General features: G+C 43.4%; 1 protein-coding gene across 1 annotated transcript; it reads left to right on the forward strand.

Annotated features, from left to right (window-relative positions):
* Positions 1 to 1,371: 1,371 nt before the first annotated feature.
* DMRT3 (doublesex and mab-3 related transcription factor 3) lies at positions 1,372 to 3,264 on the forward strand. The gene has a single exon (XM_008066070.2). It carries the CDS (start codon positions 1,588 to 1,590, stop codon positions 2,533 to 2,535), a length of 948 nt encoding a protein of 315 aa, XP_008064261.2. The 5' UTR covers positions 1,372 to 1,587; the 3' UTR covers positions 2,536 to 3,264.
* Positions 3,265 to 19,228: the final 15,964 nt, after the last annotated feature.

Below are 19,228 nucleotides of genomic sequence, written 5' to 3' on the forward strand. Positions count from 1 at the left end.
AATTGAAAGTTGCCTGATATAATTTAAGAATATTTTAAAATGTATTCATTAGTGCTTGGCTCATATTTATTGCTTTGTGAAGAACCAAAGTTTTGTTTTTCAGTTATGCTTAAGATATATCTCGTATTAGAAAAATGTTCATAGATAGGCCTTTGTTTAAGGCTTTTAAAACAAACAACAACAAATAGGGGGGATGGTTTCTAGAAGCTGCTTTGATGAAATTTCACCGGCTGGCTATCTGCACATAATCAGGTGTACCCACAGAGAGGACGACAATGAGGCTATTCAGGCAGGGCATTAGACAACACAGGCAAACTGATTGTTTACTACCCAACAACTGGTTCATTAAGAATTTTCATCTTTAGATTAAAGTTACCCTGGCTTTGAGTAGCCACAGTCAGTAAATGTTTTTAAAAGGGGGTAAAAATCTCTTTGCATGTAGCTTGATACTAAAAAGTATGTTCCTTTATCATAAAGGTCTGTTCGAATTTATCACTGCAAAACAAATCACTCTGGCCTACTCCTTTCTGCCTGCTCAGCGCTGCAATATCCCAGCCCTTCTGGGGTCATATCTTAGGTCAAAATGTCAAATTTGCAACTGGTTACTTCGTAGCAAGTCTCTGCTTATCTGGGAAGTCTTTTATCCTTCTCTTTTTAAAAATATAATACAAAAAGGCATCTTTAAGTCCATTCCGTGAACTTGAATAATGAAAGTATGTACATACTTATTCCTCTTGCCACCCGTGGTCCTGGCCTTGGGGAAGCATTATTTCATTAATGGGTAATGTTCCTGTGAAATTTCTCAAACCCTTTTCAGCCAGTTCCTTTTTCCTCTCCAGCAACCTGTCCCACCTTCTATAATTCACAACTGCTCTTATTTGCCCTCTAGGGCAAGTGACAGGCAACCAAGTTTGTCGATCCCTCAAATGGCATTTTATGAAAGACTTCAATGTACAGAGGTATCGTTCTTGTACCCAGCAATTACATTAGCTAGTTCTTGTCTTTGGTAACGTAATGACACATACTAACTGGTTTATAAGACATATTTAACTCAAAGTCAGCCTGCAGAGAAGTGGATTTAAAATATTAGAATTCCCTGACGAGTATCTAGGTTGTGCACCAGCCAGTGATGTCCCAAGGTTACAATGGGGCACTCCATCCACAGAAGAGGAACCTGAAGAGAAGCCTAAGTTCATTTTCCTGTTTTTGCCTGAGCTTTGCTCTACTACAAGTCTTCCCCAGTCCTGCAGAGGCTCTCTATTTAGAATGTTACTGCTGTGAAAGCCACGGCTTCCATGGTGATGTGTTCACGTAGCCATTCTGTGTTTAAAGCAAGCTTCCTTGCATACAGCATTCTGAGAAATCTGATTTCTAAACCTTTATTTACAGGTTAAAAACAAACTTTTACCAATGACATAGTTTGGATTTTTTAAAAGGCTTGCAGTATGGAATGCCCCACGGGGATGCATTTCCTCTTCCAAAAAGCCTGTGTACTGCGCTCTTCTGAGCACATCTGTTCTTCTTTATGCACACCAGGAAAGGATTAACTCAGCTGTTCTCTGTTTTCCAGATTTGACTGAAGAACGAATGGGGGACGGCAGCTCAGCCGATAATACTGAGGTCTTCAGCGACAAAGATACTGACCAGAGAAGCTCCCCAGACGTGGTGAAGAGTAAGAGCTGCTTCACCCCTGAGAGCCCCGAGATAGTGTCTGTGGATGAAGGAGGGTATGCTGTCCAGAAAAATGGAGGCAACCCCGAGAGCCGCCCTGACAGCCCCAAGTACCATGGGGAGCAGAATCACCTCTTGATTGAGGGCCCATCGGGGACTGTTTCTCTGCCCTTCAGCTTGAAAGCCAACAGACCACCACTCGAAGTGTTAAAAAAGATATTCCCCAACCAGAAGCCAACGGTGCTTGAGCTCATCCTCAAGGGCTGTGGCGGGGACCTAGTGAGTGCTGTGGAAGTCCTTCTGTCCAGCCGGTCTTCCGTCACGGGAGCAGAGCGAACTTCTGCAGAACCCGAGAGCCTCGTGCTGCCCTCCAACGGGCACATCTTTGAACACACCTTGAGCTCCTACCCCATCTCCTCTTCCAAATGGTCTGTGGGGTCGGCCTTTCGAGTCCCAGACACGTTGAGATTTTCTGCTGACTCTAGTAACGTTGTCCCCAATCCCTTGGCGGTGCCTCTGCAGCACCCTTTCCCCCAGCCGCCCCGGTACCCGCTGATGCTGAGGAATACTTTGGCGAGGAACCAGTCAAGCCCCTTTTTGCCCAATGATGTCACCCTGTGGAACACCATGACGCTGCAGCAGCAGTATCAGCTGAGGTCCCAGTATGTCAGTCCTTTCCCCAGTAACTCTACCAGCGTCTTCAGAAGCTCGCCTGTCCTCCCCGCCCGCGCCACGGAAGACCCTCGGATCTCCATCCCCGACGATGGATGTCCAATTGTGTCAAAGCAGTCCATTTACACCGAAGATGACTATGATGAGAGGTCTGACTCCTCAGACTCCAGAATACTCAACACATCATCTTAAAGTGGTACTAGATGGGGGGTGGCCAGGTGACATTTTCTGTGCATTTGGACCCTGGGACGCCTGAGGAGAGGCCTCATCTCGTGTATATCCTTTCCTTCTGTTAGACAAAGTGACTGTGCTTGATTCTATACATTAGCAATAAAAACATAACTTATTTAACTTCTTGCACTTCACCGGAAAATGCCAAATAGCTCTGCTCTGTGGCTTTAGTGCTGAATGTTTATTATAAAAGAGAGTCTTATGCTAAGAGTAGTCTTGGGAAGGCTAGGTTCGTGGAAGATTCATTTGGGGATGTAAAGCTGAAGGTCAGCCTTGCACCTAAACTCAACCTGGAATGTTACATAAATTAATATACTTGAATGCAATTTTGTGAAAGAGGATTCCTCAGGATATGTGAAACCTAAAGTAAGTGGTTCAGTTGCAAATGGACTATAATAACAGGGACGTTATATTCTTATGCTAAAAATCCTTCTTGCATTTTAAAGAGATGCACTTAAGAATAGGGTGAACTGCTCATATGCTTATTTAAGCTTGGACAGTTTTCAGAGACAAACTCCATTAAGAATTATCTTTTCACATGGCTGAATCGAAACATGTGTAATGTCGATGTAAAACCAATCACAGCTGTGAACTGCATGAAATGTATTGTGAAATGAACACAAGATTAAGCTTTGTCAGGTTAATGTAGCATGCTAAGGACTCTAGAAAAAAAATAAACTAAGGAGATGATCTTGGTTTATGTCATTTCTACTTGTGGAAAGAGGATGTCTAAAAAGAGATACTTTATTGAAAAGCTACTTACTAATGCATAGTTCAGGAATCAAGGTATCCGTTAAATGAGACATTCCAGAGAAATATGAATGGCAGAGTTTCAGAGCTGCATTCAGAAAGACAGATAATTTGTTCAAGAATAGTGTTACTTCATTCCCTCTGTCCATTAGTTTCTTCAACAGATACTTATTGAATGCCTACTGTGTGTAAGAGAATGTGATTTTTATGTTCATTGTCCAAGTTACCTAACCGTGAGTTCAAATAAGCAGGGATTGTAGTGGAGAATCTCACTAAAAACAGTAAAAATGGAAAACCACCAAAATGTACAGTTGAATATGGGAAATAAGGAAAGTGCTTTGTCCAGTATCTGACGTAGAAAGTACTCAATAAATAAGAACTGTTGCTCCTATTAATTAGGTTCAGCAGCTTTTCATTCAGAATATAGACATGCGTTCCCTCATTCTCACTTGCAGAAGATGCCATTCTGGTTTGTTTTCAAAACATTGAAAACTAGTTTTTCCCCTCCCCTTTTATTTTAAAAGCATTCTTAGTGGTGGTGTATATGGTAAACTTCTCACTCAGATATTTTTTATTTTCATTTTTTAATTTAATTTTTTTTTTTTTTTTTGGAGTTGGAGTCTCACTCAGTCGCCCAGACTGGAGTGCAGTGGCCGCTCCCGGCCACCCCAGCCTCGACCTGCTGGGCTCCGGCGATCCTTCCGCCTCAGCCTTCCGAGTAACTGGAATTATAGGCATGCGCTACCACGCCCGGCTGATTTTTTGATTTATTATAGAGATGAAGTCTCGCTGCCCAGGGCAGAGGCAATCTACTCACCTCAGCCTCCCAAAGGCGTGGGATTACAGGCTGAGCCACCGAGCCCGGATACTCAGATATTTTTTAAAAGGGAATTTTCAAACAGTAAAATTCAGTGGTACCCACGCCAGCCACTTCTCTGACTTACTGTTTCCATTTTTCAGAGTGCTTGAAAGATAAGATGACTGCTTAGGTCGGACGATAAACTTACAGATGTGGAAGGCAAAGTAAATAAGCAAATAAATAAAAGCCTCTACATGACAAGGATGCAGAGAGAGCTTCCAATGCAGGAATAAGTCTTGAAGGGCTTGTCAGTCCTGGGAGGGAAAAGGGCAAGTCCTCTCAGCCCGAAATGCTCCTCAGCCTCGAATGGGTTCTAAGGGAAAATGGGATTTTATTTTATTTATTTATTTATTTTGAGTTGGAGTCTCACTCGGTCGCCCAGACTGGAGTGCAGCAGCCGCTCCCGGCCACCACAGCCTCGACCTGCTGGGCTCCGGCGATCCTTCCGCCTCAGCCTCCCGAGTAGCCGGAATTACAGGCATGCGCTACTACACCCGACTGATTTTTTTATTTATTGTAGAGATGAGGTCTCGCTGCCCAGGCGGGTCTCGAACCCGCGGGCTCAAGCAATCCTCTCACCTCAGCCTCCCAAAGGCGCGGGATTACAGGCTGAGCCACCGAGCCCGGCTATTTTATTATTATTTTTTTATTTCTTTTGAGTGGAGTTTTACTCTGTTGCCCAGGCTGGAGTACAGTGGCATGGTCATGATGCTCACAGCTCACAGCAGCTTCAACCTCCTAGGCTCAGGCAGTCCTTTCACGTTAGCCTTCTGAGTAGCTGAGACTACAGGATTGTGCCACCACACCTGGCTAATTTTTTGATTATTTTGTAGAGATGATGTTTTGCTATATTGCCCAGGTTGGTCTCAACTCCTGGGCTCAAGCAATTTGCCTGCCTGGGCCTCCCAAAGTGCTGGGATTATAGGCATGAGCCACCGTACCTGGCTGAAAAGGGGATATTTAAAACAAAAGAAGCTCCTTATTTTTATTATCTAGAATGATGAATCTTTGAGGGGAAAAAATTTCCTTTTGGTAGCTGGATTAATAAGTGTTTAATTGACATAGTGACATACCAGAGTGTTTAAAAGTAAATATGGTTTGTCATTAGGGTTATGTTTAAACACTAGTATTTACATAAGAAAGAAAGTGAGGGAATGGAGGGGAGGGGAGAGTAATTTGCCCCAAGATTCTAAAAACATCTGAGGCTTTTTTTTTTTTTTTTTTTTTTTTAGCCAGGGTCTCACTCTTGACCAGGCTGGAGTGCAATGGCCTCGACCTCCTTCCTGGGTTCAGGTGATCTTTACACCACAGCATCTCAAGTAGCCAGGACTACAGGTGTGTGCCACCTTGCCCAGCTCATTTTTTATTTTTTGTAAAGATGAGGTTTTGCTATGTTGCCCAGGCCGGTCTCAAACTCTTGGGCTCAAGTGATCCTCCAGCCTCAGTCTCCCAAAGTGCCGGGATTATAGGCGTGAGCCACGGCACCAGGCCTACTTCCAGAAAATTTTATGTGGCAATGATGTGATGATGTCAGGACCTACCTAAGACATATGATGTTGAAAGCTGTCAAAAGTTTACCTATAGTTCTTTAATAAGCAACAATAACACACCACATAAACCAATATGTTAAAAAGTCTGTTCTCAGATACTACTTCTTTAGGTTGAACCACCCAAACTGGACAAAGCTTCACTGATAAGGTGTTCTTATAGCTTGATTTCGCCTACAAATCACCATTACCTCTTTTTATGATGGCCAAGAAAATGGAATTATCTGTAAAGCAGTTTATTTGTGGGCTAGCATAGGTGTGTTTGATCTTCAATATAATCTTCTGAAGAAATGTTTGCTTCGGTGGGCTAAGTGTGGTCAGGGGTCAGAAATCAGAAGTTAGTTGTTAAGATTCCCATATTCCAGCACTCAGTTTTGTTCCCTCAGAGTCCTGACGGTTGAGCCTTCTCTGGTTAAAGTGACAAAACCGCTTTGATTCTAACTCAGCTCACAAAGACCATCCTGCCACAGCATGTAGAATTCAGGGGAAATGAATTCTCATCTGCCCGTGGGCACTTAGTTACTCTTTTCCATGAAACTGGACATCTGTATGAAAGAACAAAATTAACCAGCTGCCGGCTAAATTCCATCTGACTAAAACACATCTAGGTGTTTGGCTGAACACTTCCAGTTTTTTTCAGTGATGTTTGACCTGTGTGTCAAGCCAGTCTTAGAGAAAGTTGGTCCACATTAAACACAGTGCTTCTCTTCCTTTCTGGTGAGGGTCTGCCAAGTCCTAGTTTGGGTGCAAATGCTCTGTTCATCTATGACGCTGTATGTGGGTGGGTTAGTCATGTTGTTTTAGAACCTTCTGTTTCAAAGTGTGGTCCATGCACCAAATGCCTAATTTCTAGTGTAGATTCCTGGACTTAACTTGTTGAGTCAGAATCCCTGGTATCCCAAGTAGTAGATTTTTAAAAAATCATCTTCTCCAGGTAATTTGTAAACTCGCTAAGATTTGGGAATGACTTTCCTCTTCATCACACCCCTGGGCTTTTTTCTTAGATCTGTGCCAGGTGAAAGGGCTGAGGGCATAAACTTCTATGCTGAGATTTCTAAACCTTCCCTCCCCGACTCCTACCTACTTTTCTATGGCAAGGATAAACTTCAATATGTAACTCAATACATACTCTAGGTCTGGTTCAAATAATTTTGGTGTCAGTGTCAATTATTGGGTTTCTGGAAACTTGTGATTGGCAAAGGACCTGATATTAATAATAGCATAAATAAATGTACTACTCTTTTCCCTAAGAGGAGGGCTAGATTTTTTGGTGGTGGTAATCCTTCCAATTGTTCCATGACTCCCAGTTTACTAGGGACATCTGCGAATAGGTTTTGCCCCGGAGCTTTGAGTTTTAAGAAATAACACTCTTGTTGATGGGGATGGGGGTGAATTGGGAAGCAAGAGATTTGTAAGGTATATGGTTGTGGTTGCAATTAGTAGGGCAACCTGGGGAGTTTCCAGGGAAAGGGGGCAGTGATTCTGGACCCCTAGTTCGGGCTGTCAAGTTATTCAACAGGCTCATAAGAGCCTAAGACCATTTAAAATTTATAAAAACAGGACGAGAGTGGAGGGTGAGCGGTACAGCAATTATACATTATGGGATTTGCTCTTTAAGGACTCACCTCCCAAGGTTCTCTGCTTGCCCTAAGACTAGATAAGGTAGGAGGTGGTGGGAGAGAGAGCATCTTGGGAACATTTGTTGGGTGCCCAGAAAACAGGTTCTGACTTCATTTGAATGGACATATTTGAAAAATGAATTTGATTTTCACTGCACACTGTTTCAGTGATTCATTCTTTATATATGCAGTTACTCAGCAGAAGTGAGTCGGAAATAAGATGGATGCTAAATTTATATGTTAATTTTAATATCGAAGCCATCCTGTATTTGAGAAATAAGATCAATGCTTCAATTTCATTTCTTATGTGGTACTGAATGTTGTCATTACTGGAAAAAAAATCATTTCCAAATGCATCCTCCCCAAATTCCAATCTTTGAGGGCAGAGGACTTTCAGGAGTGGCAATCTTGCCTTTTGTTGATGGCCTATTTGGGATATACGTCAATGTTCCCACAGTATCATTTACTATTTCAGTGTGAAGGGTAGTGGTTTTTCCTTAAACTACAATGGAATTTATTTACTAATTGGATTCTGAGAGTTTGCTGGGGTTGTTAGGCTGTGTCAAGAGTTTTGTATATCCCACGGGCAAAGCCATTGGACTTAACCAAAAGTAAACCAAAAGCAGTTGTTGAGAAAAATTATCCCTCCCGAAGACTTGAGTGGTTTTTAGCTTATGACTGCACACTTGAACTGTGATTTAAATAAAAGACTCAGAAGGTCTGTGGAAAGTTCTTTGGAGGAAAAGGAAGAATTTCTCGCCACATACCTGGCAGAACCAGATATGTGATGGCTTCTATGGAGGCAGGGCAGGTGAGTTTGGCATGGGACCATTCTCAGGCCCAAAGGCTGCTATGGCAATACAAGTGGGCTCTGTCTTTACCAGCGGACTGCTGGTGTTCTGTGTAACCCCTGGCCTTCCTCATTGGCTTCTACCCTCGGGGAGCACTAGGTCACACAGGCTGCTGTGATGGTTGTGAATTTTGTGTATTGCACCAGCGGGTCCAGCCAAGTGGGGGGAATTGGGTGCTGAGGTCCAGAGTGGGTGTGTCCTTTCCGGATTTGTCAGACCAGAAAAGGTGCTCCTTTGGGAAAAACCTTTTTCTATTTTGCGCAAAAGTCTAGCAGAGACCCTAGGGCAAGACAGGGAGAAAGAAAAAGAATGAATGAGTTGCAAGAGAACAGCTTGGGCATTAAAAGAAATCACTATAGATGCCATTGATAAATAAATCTTTGTTACCCCACCTCTCTTGGCTTGTCCCTTTTGAGAATAGAAAGTTTCACTTCACTTAGAGTCCCCCCAAAAATCTCACTCAATGGATTTAATATTAGAAATGCAGGGAGATATTGGAAAGGGAAGAGGGAGGACTAGCTTTTATTGAGCACCTACTATGTGCACCTGTGAGGTCAGCCCTCCATTCTGACCTATGTCTGTAAGAATTGTCCCTAACCTAAAACCTGCTCAGACCTCCGGGTGGGCATATGTCACTGGGGGCTGTCTGAGTAACACTGTACGGAAAAAAAAAAGCAGGCAATGAATGAAAATGCCTGCAGCACACACTGATTTATGCAGCCTCCCATCTTCAAGAGAGTCCCATGGGCCAGCCTCTCTGTGTATCTCTAATACAATATTTGAGATTCTCAGCAGACCCTGGATCCTCAAGGGTTTATTTGTGGTTTAGTATTAAAGATATCTCACAATATCTAGAGTTTTGAAAATTGGAATTAGGCCCTATATACTACTGCTTATGTCCACAGAGAATATCTTTTAATCCAACATTGATTTATTCAAATCAGCAATTCAAAGCACCTGTTAGTTGTTATGTTGAAACATCTAATAATCGAAATCCAATTCAAATGCAAATTAATTTGTTAAAACCCAGTTCTACCCAGAATCCCACATTTTCCAAAAATGATTTGGAGTTAAGTGAACACAGGAGCAAGTATTTATAAAGCACTTATTGTATGACTAGCATCTATTAACTCATTTAATCCTCTCAATAACCACATAAGGTTGGTAGATTACTATTCCCATTTCATAGATGAAAAAGTGAAGAAGTAACCTGATCAAGGTTAACTACCTGGAAGTGGTGGATGTGGGTTTGGATCCAGTTTACCGGCTTTGAATTCACAGGGCTTTTTGGAGTTCCTGAGTTTTGCCCAATCACCTGGCTTTCTCCCGGGCCTGAAGACGCCTCCATCAGAGGTGGGAACTGCGGTCGTGGCTGTTGAGAGCAGCCCCCGGCAGCCTGAGAGGATGTGGGAGCAGAAACCTGGACATTAGAGCAACCTTGAACCTTCTCTGGCCATCAGCTAGCCAGTCAAGTTCCGCAGGCAGGACTGGCCTCACGCCGCCCAAATTCAAGTTCTTCCTGGCTCTGCTGCCCCCTGGAGGTCAGTGGAGGTAAATGAGTGAAACCATTTCCGTGGGCCTGTTGGCCAAAGTTAATCCTTTGGCCAAACCAAAAAGGTGTGAGGCCATTTCAGAGGCAACTTTGCTATATTCTATTGAATTCAAACTCCAGATCTCTCCTCCAGGACTGCTGTGACTCCAACCCATGGTGCACATACACCTGAGCCCCACAGCACAGGACTTGCAGGGGATTCCCGAAGAGCCCTAGTCTGTTGGCAGTGAGCCGACCCACCCAGAGTTGACCACAGAGATTCCCAAGTAAGCTGACAATAAAATGGCTCCCGGATTAAACTCAAGTATGAATTCTCTAATGCCACCCAGAAAGGAAATATAGTTTTAAAAGTCACAGCTTTATGGAAACTGCTAGATCACGAACAGAAAGCCAGGAAGACCATTTCATCCAAAGTGTCTCAAAGAGCAGTCTATGACTCACTGGGTTTGGAATCCTCTCAGGTGTCTGTTAACAATCGAGATTCTGAATCTTCCCCTAAACGTCCTCAATTGGAACCTCTGGGAGGGGACATCCTTCTCCCTTCAGGAATCCACAATCTCAGTGAGGACCACTGAAGTCCACTCTTGCCCAGAAACAGCCTCTAGGAAGCCCAACCCAGCCCTTCACTAAGGAAGGACAAGGCACATCTACTTGTCATAACATCTGAAGTAGAGTGCTCATCTTGAAATTACTCATCCGGTGAATAAGGTAGTCTCTCGGGGCAAAAGTAGATTTGAATTTGTCCAAATCGTTGTGATAAGGCTTCTAGGGGGGTTTATAACAGCATTAATAAGTAGCTAATAATGTTAACTAAATCACCCCCACAGGACTTGAGGTGAGAGGACTATTATTTACCCTTTGCAGCTATGAACTGATTTGATCAATAAAAAGAAAAAAAATACCCAAAGAGATTTATTTATTTATTTATTTGAGTTGGAGTCTCACTCCGTCACCCAGGCTGCAGTGTAGTGGCATGATCATGGCCACCCCAGCATTGACCTGCTGGGCTCAGTTGATCCTTCCGCCTCAGCCTTCCAAATAGCTGGAACTATAGGCACGCTCTGCCTCGCCCGGCTAAGTTTTTTATTTATCGTAGACATGAGGTCTCGCCGAGTTGTCCAGGTGGTTCTCCAACCCTTGGGCTCTGGCAATCCTCTCACCTCAGTCTCCCAAAGTGCTGGGATTACAGGATTGGGCCACCGCACCTGACCAAGGATTTATTTTTTAAAACTTAGAGTGAGACCCAGTCAGTCAGTATTTCGACATGTAGGTAGAGGGCCCAGTTGCCTTATAGGGGGCTCGTCCGAGACAAGGGAGGAGGAAGAAGGGAAGGAAGGAAGGAGGCAGTGAAGACAGAGACTCTCTGGGGGCAGAGCAGGGCTTCCAGCATGTTCAATTGTGCAGTTCTGAACCCGCCCAATTGTGGGATTGACTCTTGCCACCGTATGGGGGGAAGGTGTGCGAGTGGCAGCACTGGGGTCTCTGCTTGGCTTCCTGGTCAACAGGAATATGCTCTGCAGCTTCACCTGGGAGCAGGGCAGGCAATGTGAGAGATGCGTAGTTAAGTCTATGGAAAGGAGGGAGATTGTGGTTTCTGAGCCAGCGGCCTCCCTCTCCCAGGGGATGAGAGGGACCCTGGAGCAACTCCAGCTGAGCCCCCTAGCCAACAGCACCAACCCCTACCAGGACCTGCAGGCATGCTGGATACAGTACACTGGATTTGTATGTATATATCAGTACTTGTAGAGTATGAGTATGTCCAAGGAATATTATATAAATATGATATATAATATACAATACTGATATAGATGCATAATATAATATAAATAATACTTCTATAATCTTGCCTGGACATTCTACTCTATAATATAAGTATTGCCTATACATACTTAAGCTAGAAAACATATTCATTGTTTATCTGAGGTTGACTCTAGCTGGGCATCCTGAGTTGCTTTTTTTTTTTTTAACTTTTAAAAACTTTTTATTGTAAAGATGTGGTATACAATTCAGGGTTAGGTATACAAACACTGATCATGCAGGTACCCCTGTTAATGAAGTATGCCCCTCCCTCCCCTAGTAGTTTCCCTCAACTGCCAATTCACCCCCCCCAACAGTTTCCCATTACTGCCAATCACTTTCAAGATCATCTTATAAGTGACAACATATGGAACTCTGTTCTTTGTTTCTGTGATAAATCACTGAGTATGATAGACTCCAAATCCATCCAGGTTACTGCAAAGTTCATATATTTGTTGTTCTTTATCATCCACTTGTTTTCTTTTCTTTTTTTTATAATCGATATTTTTAATTTTGATATATATATATTTTTTGAGTTGGAGTCTCACTCTGTTACCTAGACTGGAGTGCAGTGGCTGCTCCCAGCCACCTCAGCCTTGACCTGCTGGGCTCTGGCAATTCTTCCGCCTCAGCCTTCCAAGTAGCCGGAACTACAGGCGCACGCTACCACACCCGGCTAGTTTTTGATTTATTGTAGAGACGATGTCTTGCCAAGTTGCCCGGGTGGGTCTCGAACCCGCAGGCTCAGACAATCCACTCACCTCAGCCTCCCAAAGCGCGGGATTACAGGCTGAGCCACCGAGCCCGCTTTCTTCTCCTTTTTGACTTGAGATCTTACTCTGTCATCCAGACTGGAGTGCAGTAGCATGATCATGCTCATCACAGCCTCGACCTCTTGGGCTCAGGCGATCCTTCTGCATGTCACAGTTGCGTATCTCAGGTGATCCTTCTGTGTGTCACAGGCATGTGTCACCTCGCCTGGTTAATATTTTGATTTTTTGTAGAGACGAGGTCTTGCTATGTTGCCCAGGCTGGTCTCAAACTCCTGGGCTCAAGCAATCTTCTCGCTTTGGCCTTCAAAGTGCTGGTATAACAGTCATGAGCCACCTTGCCTTGCCCATCCAAAGTTTTTATTTGCTAAATCTGGTAATCCCACAGGAAGAGGCGATGTTTCTGTGGTCTGAAGTCATCACTGTGGCCACAATCATGTCCCTGCAGTTAAGGAAGCAGGAGAGACGATGTGGTGACTAGATAGACTGACTCCCAACTCAACCCTCAGATGTACTTTGTTTGGCCAAGACAAAGTTTTTATTTTCATTTTCAAATGTCTGCCAACGTTTAAAAATTCAGAGATCTCACATAGGTTCCAAGTTCGTGAGTTTTTCTAGAAAGATTGGAAGATCTGGAAACACATTAATCGATGACTTCCTTGGTCTCCATTTGTGCCTGGTTCCTGAAGCTGAGTTTGAGACAGATCCATCCAGAGCATTTGATTTCCTAAAATCTGCCCTAGAACAGGGAGGAACTTTTTTGGTGCTGAAATCCCTGAGCAACTATTGAAGCTGACCAGGCTGCCCTGAGGTGTCACCTGCATCCCTCACCCTCACGTTTAAGCTGTCGACTTCCTCCTTGAAAGGGGTTAGATGTGACCCTGGACGGGGCCCTAGCTTCTCCCTCTAGGTCTTTGTTTTCATCTCTAAAATGAAGGGGGCAACTATCCATGTTTCCCTACGTTTTTGTACGAGAAGTTCTGTTTTATCAACCTCATGTCACTGTGCATCCAGTACTTTTGTTTTTGTTTTTATGGAGCCGCATGTCATCCTTTTCATAACCTTCTCTGCATTGTTCGAATGTTGATATATGTGCTGCTGAAGCCAGCACACGAATCCAATGTTTTTGAAAGATCTGTCTACCCAAGTCAATGACATATACTGCAAACAGCCTGAGCGTTCTCACCAGTCTGCAAGCTAACTGGTGTCATCACACCACGTGGATCAAATTCCCTCAAAAAGCAAAAACATTTTGTAAGCTTCTGTAACCTTCCTGAAAATACTTTCAGGTCCCCCGCTACCCTTAGAGCCACTAAGGGTTAGGGTCGTATCACTCAGGCTAGTCAAGGCCACACTGCAGTAACACACTCCAAAACTTCTGTGTTTTAACACATAAACGTTGACTTTAAGCCCATGCAAAATCTGCTACGAGTTTGGCAGCTCTCTAGGGAGTGACACAAGACTTCAGTTTCCTCCTCTCTGGTGGCCTTGGCCGTCTCCACCTGGCTGTCCCGGTAGAGAGGGTTTGTTGGGGTCTCACCTCTGCTCAACTTTCATTGACTGGATCCAGTCACTTCCTTCACTTAGGGCTAGGGGCTGGGGGGTGGAGTTTTCTGTGAGCCTGGGAAGGAGCGGAGGAAAGTGTATGGTGGATTCTGAGAGGTACCACTTCAGGGATACGGGGGCCCCATACATCTTCAAAATCCTACATTTTGTCCTTTCTCCGAATGGTCACGTGGTGTGGTGTGCAGAAACACTGGCTCCCCCTTTAGGATGACTGACAGCCGCCAAGCAGAAAGATGCCACAGATTTGCTGTCTTTAAGTACAGTGTTTCCAAGCCCCATCTTTTTCTTCTTGATGATAGCTAACCTTTATTTTAACTCTATATGCATGCATAGACCCATCTTCACAATAGCCGCAAAAGGTAGGCACTTTTTTCCCATGCTGTTTATTTTTTGCAGGAATTGTTTCATGGATATTTATTTTTTTAAAAATTATCTATCTATATCTATCTATCTATCTATCTATCTATCTATCTATCTATCTATCTATCTATCTATCTATCTATATTTAGAGTTGGAGTCTCCGTTGCCCAGGCTTGAGTGCAGTGGCTCACTCACGGCCATCCCAGCATTGACCTGCTGGGCACTGGCAATCCTTCCGCCTCAGCCTTCCAAGTAACCGGAATGACAGGTGCACACTACCATGCCCGGCTAATTTTTAAAAAATTATTGTAGAGATGAGGTCTCACCAAGTTGTCCGGGCTGGTCTCGAACCCGCGGGCTCAGGCAGTCCACTCACCTCGGCCTCCCAAAGTGCTGGAATTACAGGCTGAGCCACGGAGCCCAGCCTGTTTCATGGATTTAAAACAGTATCCATCTTCATTTGATCTGACATATTTGAAAAATGAACTTAATTTTAGCGCACATAGTTTCCATGCTTCTTTATTTTTATGTGTATTTCCCCTGCAGAAGCCCCAAAGTCACTAAGTCACTTCTTCAGGGTCACACAGGTGGTTGGTGGGGAGAGCTGGGTTCGCCTTTATCCCCCACGCCAAAGTGTTGTGTGCCAGATGCTTGACTCTTGATGGCTTTGCCTTTGCTGACACTGGGATCATTCAGCTTAGGTACTCTGGCAGACCTGGCTGAGAGTTCCCTCCTCAGGATTTGAGACCATCTCATCAGGAGAGTTAAGTCTGAGTGTAAGACAAATCTGGCCTTAATTTGACCAGCTACAGGAACTGGGTTTGAATTGGATGTCAAATGGATTACATTTTGCCCCTATGGGGAGCGCTAACTGTGTTTCATTCTTTTCGCTGCTTAATGGCCCATGTTTCAGAAGGTACATTTTCCAGTTTCTTGTCCCAGCCCAGGCCCTAGTTCAAAAACATATTCTTTTCAAGCTCCATTTGAAAGTCAACAGACTCCTTTTTGTTTTTTGTTATTAGGAAATTATTTTTATTTTTTGAACAGGTCAGGTGTTTTGTTTATAGGGCTCCAAAGTCAAAAGACATAAAAGGGTGTACAGTGAAAAATTCTCCCTTCTCCCAGCTACCTGAAGGCTGCTAGTGTTATGAGTTTTTTGGGCATCCCTCCAGAAAGATTTTATCACACACAAGCCTGAGTATTCTTTTTTCCTTTTCTTCACAAATTATTGTATGGTATACTTTATACACAATTGTTTTGCCTTGCCTTTTTTCTTCTCCATTTATCGTATCTTGGAGAGAGTTTGATATAATTATAGAAATAGTTTTTTTTTCATTTAAAAAAGTTCCATAGTGTTCCATTGCGCTCGGCTGTTCCATCATTTAGTAATCCCCTTCTGATAAGTATGTTAAGTTTTCAGGTCATCATCTATTACAAGCAATATAGTAATGAATCACCTTAGACAAATGTGATTTGAAGTGGGAGCAAGTATAGACTGGATAAATTCATGAAAGAGGAATGGCTGCACCAAAGGGAATATGCATTGGGAATTTTACTAGATGCTGCCAAATAGTCCAATATAAGTTGTTCTAATTTACTGCCCACCAATAAAGTATGAGAATGTCAATTTCCCCACATTTCCGGTGAGGTTTCAATTGTACTGATTTTTCCCAACCTGAAAATCTCAGTACATTTCAATTTGCAATATCTTTTCATGAACTAGGGTGAGCATCTTTTCAAATGTTTCAGAGCCATCTGCACCAATGAGCATTTCTTTCTTGGGGCTCTGGAAGAACACTTGGCTTTGGACAAAGGGCCTAAGCTCAAAGCTGGCAGGACCACCAGGGTTCGCAGCTGAAGGTCTTGAGCAAGGAGGTCATCTGTTTCTGTGGTGCATTCCCACTTGGGATGCTTCTTCCTGAAACCAGTCTAAACCAGGTTGATGGCACCATCTGTCGGCCTAGATGGATAAAAGCAGTTTGACAAGGGGGATGTTTGAGACCTGATAAGGCTCTACTATGGGCTGTGGGAGTCTTCCATCAGAGCTGGAAATAATCTCATTGATGTGCTGAATTGTCTTTTGTCCTATCTGATATCACAGAAGCAAGCATTTTTACTTTTTGATCATTAGGAAACCTTGTTATTTAAAAAAAAGAAGCCCACACATATAGAGGATAGTAAAATGAACCCCAACTACACATCACCAACTGTTCAGCAGTAATGGAGATTCTTTGACACTTGATTCATCTATCACATTTCCTTGTTCTTCCTTTTGGTCGAGACAAATAATGTCATTAAGACAAACAATGCCATTTCACCTTTATATTTCAGTAAACATCTCTACAAATGGACATATGTGTATATAACTACAACATCTTTATCACATCTGACAAAATTTAAATAATTCCTTAGTATCATTAAATAACTCTTCGGTAAAAATTCGTTGATTTTCTCCAGTCTTTCCCCCTTTCCTGTTGGTTTGATTCTGGGTTCACACACTGCATTTCCTTCCTTCCTTCCTTCCTTCCTTCCTTCCTTCCTTCCTTCCTTTCTTCCTTCCCTCCTTCCTTTTTCTTTTTTTGAGTCAGCATCTCACTCTGTTGCCCAGGTTGGAGTGTAGTGGCATGCTCATAGCTACTGCACCCTTGACCAGCTGGGCTCAGGCGATCCTTCCGCCTCAGTCTTCCAAGTAGCTGGGACTGCAGGTGTGCACCACCACTCCTGGCTCATATTTTGGATTTATTGTAGAGACAAGGTCTCATCATGTTGCCCAGGTTGGTCTCGAACACCTGAATCTAGGCGATCCTCTCACCTCCACCTCCCAAAATGCAGGGATTACAGGTGTGAGTCATGGTGCCCAGCTGGTTCTCCATTCCTTAAGTCTCCTTCTTTTACAGCAGACTCCCCTCTGTAAGGAAACAATCATGGCTATGCAGAATGACATCCATTCTAAATTTGTGTGCTTGCTTCCTGGAGGAATCACTTCATCTGACCCTGAATACTGTTTCCTGTAGAGCCAGATCTAGGGAATTTTCGCTCTAGGTTCAAATGTTTGAGTGGGACTTCTTCATGGGAGATGCTGGCCACTCCCACGTATCACTTTCCAAGTCCCACCAAGCAAGATCAGTGGGGGTCAGCCAGTTCCTCCATTGTAAACTGCCCCTTCAATCTTTCCACTTCATCTTTCGCACCCTCATTTCATCCACGGACTGTGTTGCCTGAAGCAGTTATTTCATTAGGGGTTGGAAATTGGGATTTTCTAATCTGATCTTTCCTTCCACATTTATGAGCAGGATTTTTTCTTCATATAAAGACACCTAGGGTTATTTGGTTACCCTGGAATAATTTATGCCATTTTAAAAATAACCAATGCTTTCCCCAGGTTTCTTTGTTTCCTAACTAGTCCATCCTTTTCCCATTGGGGGGAAAAAGAACATACCATGTTCAGACCATGGAGTTAGCCTAGGAAAGAGAATGCTTTCTCCTTATCTTTACTCATTAGCATTGAATGCTCATACCAGATATGTGTGAAACTTCATAATTACTAATTGAGTCTCTTTTTTTTTTTTTTTGAGACAGAGTCTCACTCTGGCACCCAGGCTGGAGCACAGCCTCAACCTTCTGGGCTCAGGTGATCCTTCCACCTCAGCCTCCCAAGTAGCTGGGGCAACAGGTGGGTACCACCATGCCTGGCTCTATTTTTTGTTTTTCTTTTGTATTTTTCATAGAGATGAGTTCTCACTATGTTGCCCAGACTGGTCTCGAACTTCTGGGCTCCAGCGATTCTTCCACCATGGTGCTGGGATTCCCAAAGTGCTGAGATTACAGGCGTGAGCCACTGCTCGTGGCTCTAATTGATTATTTTTAACTGCAGAGGTTATCCTTTCTCCCCGCCTTTTACCTTTCTCTCAGGGTCCATCTCCCTGAATAAAAAAAGTATTGAGCTATAAGCAAGCATGCAGACTGAAATATCATCATAGAATATTCTTTTGTCTCTAAAGCCAAACACTTATTATTTGGATAATAATTGGATAACATATTGCAGTGACTACTAATCATGTATCCTTTAGTGAGAATTATACAATCAACTTGCTTTCCATTTCACAGATTACTGACAAAAAATAAATTTGTTTGTGAGTTGATGGGGGAGAGACAGGCCTGGGAAGGAAGAGGGAGTTTAAACACCAAGTACAGGGCTCTTTCTGTGTGGTTGCAAGAAGGCTGACTTTTGGGTTAGGAGAGGCAGCTAATGACATTTTATGCTAGGAAGAGGTACAAGGAAGAAGGATGATGAGAGATAAAATTTTTTTCTGAAACTTGTGCTGGTTAAGAATGAGTTAAGTGCTGTGTTATGGGCACCTCAAGTCCTCATTCTTTCCCTGCCACATGGTACATTTGCAGGATATTTTCACAGCAAATCACACACTGGACTAAGGGAGACCATTTTGTGGACATATGCAATTATGAGTTATAATGATTGGAAGGTAATATAGCACAGTGGTTAAGTTCATAGGTTTTGGGGACAGATCAAACTGGGTTCAAGTTCTGGTTTCGTTATTTGGGTAAGTGGCTTTCATTTCTTCAGTCCTCAGTTTCCCCACCTGTAAAATGGAGATAATAATAAGGTCACAGGACTGTTGTGACGATTACGTGAAATAATAGAGTCCATAACACATTCCCCCTCGTACAAGCCCACAATCTGCACTTACTTTGAAAAGGAGTAAACAGAGAGGTGTTTTTTTTTTAATTTACTGCACAAAAAGGATTCTACCAGTGTTTGAAGAAGATCCATTTTCACAAACGGGGTAGGCACACGAACTATCCTTACCCCCCACCTCCCACCCACACGCCCTTTCCAGTCTCCTCCATGCTTCTGTCGTGTGAACGAGGGTGGCCTGGCCAGCCCCTGACCGTTGGCGACCCTTCTGACATTGCCAGGTAGTTTTGAGTGTCAAAGGCTTGGAGTAGAGAAGAGGGACTCTT

This window comes from Carlito syrichta, unplaced genomic scaffold (assembly GCF_000164805.1).
Source record: "Carlito syrichta isolate Samal-C Ts95f unplaced genomic scaffold, Tarsius_syrichta-2.0.1 Scaffold308839, whole genome shotgun sequence".
In the NCBI taxonomy this organism is placed as follows: Eukaryota; Metazoa; Chordata; class Mammalia; order Primates; family Tarsiidae; genus Carlito; species Carlito syrichta.

Coding starts and splice junctions, on each gene's coding strand:
- DMRT3 (XM_008066070.2), top strand. CDS start 1,588: ATGGGGGACGGCAGCTCAGCCGATAATACTGAGGTCTTCAGCGACAAA.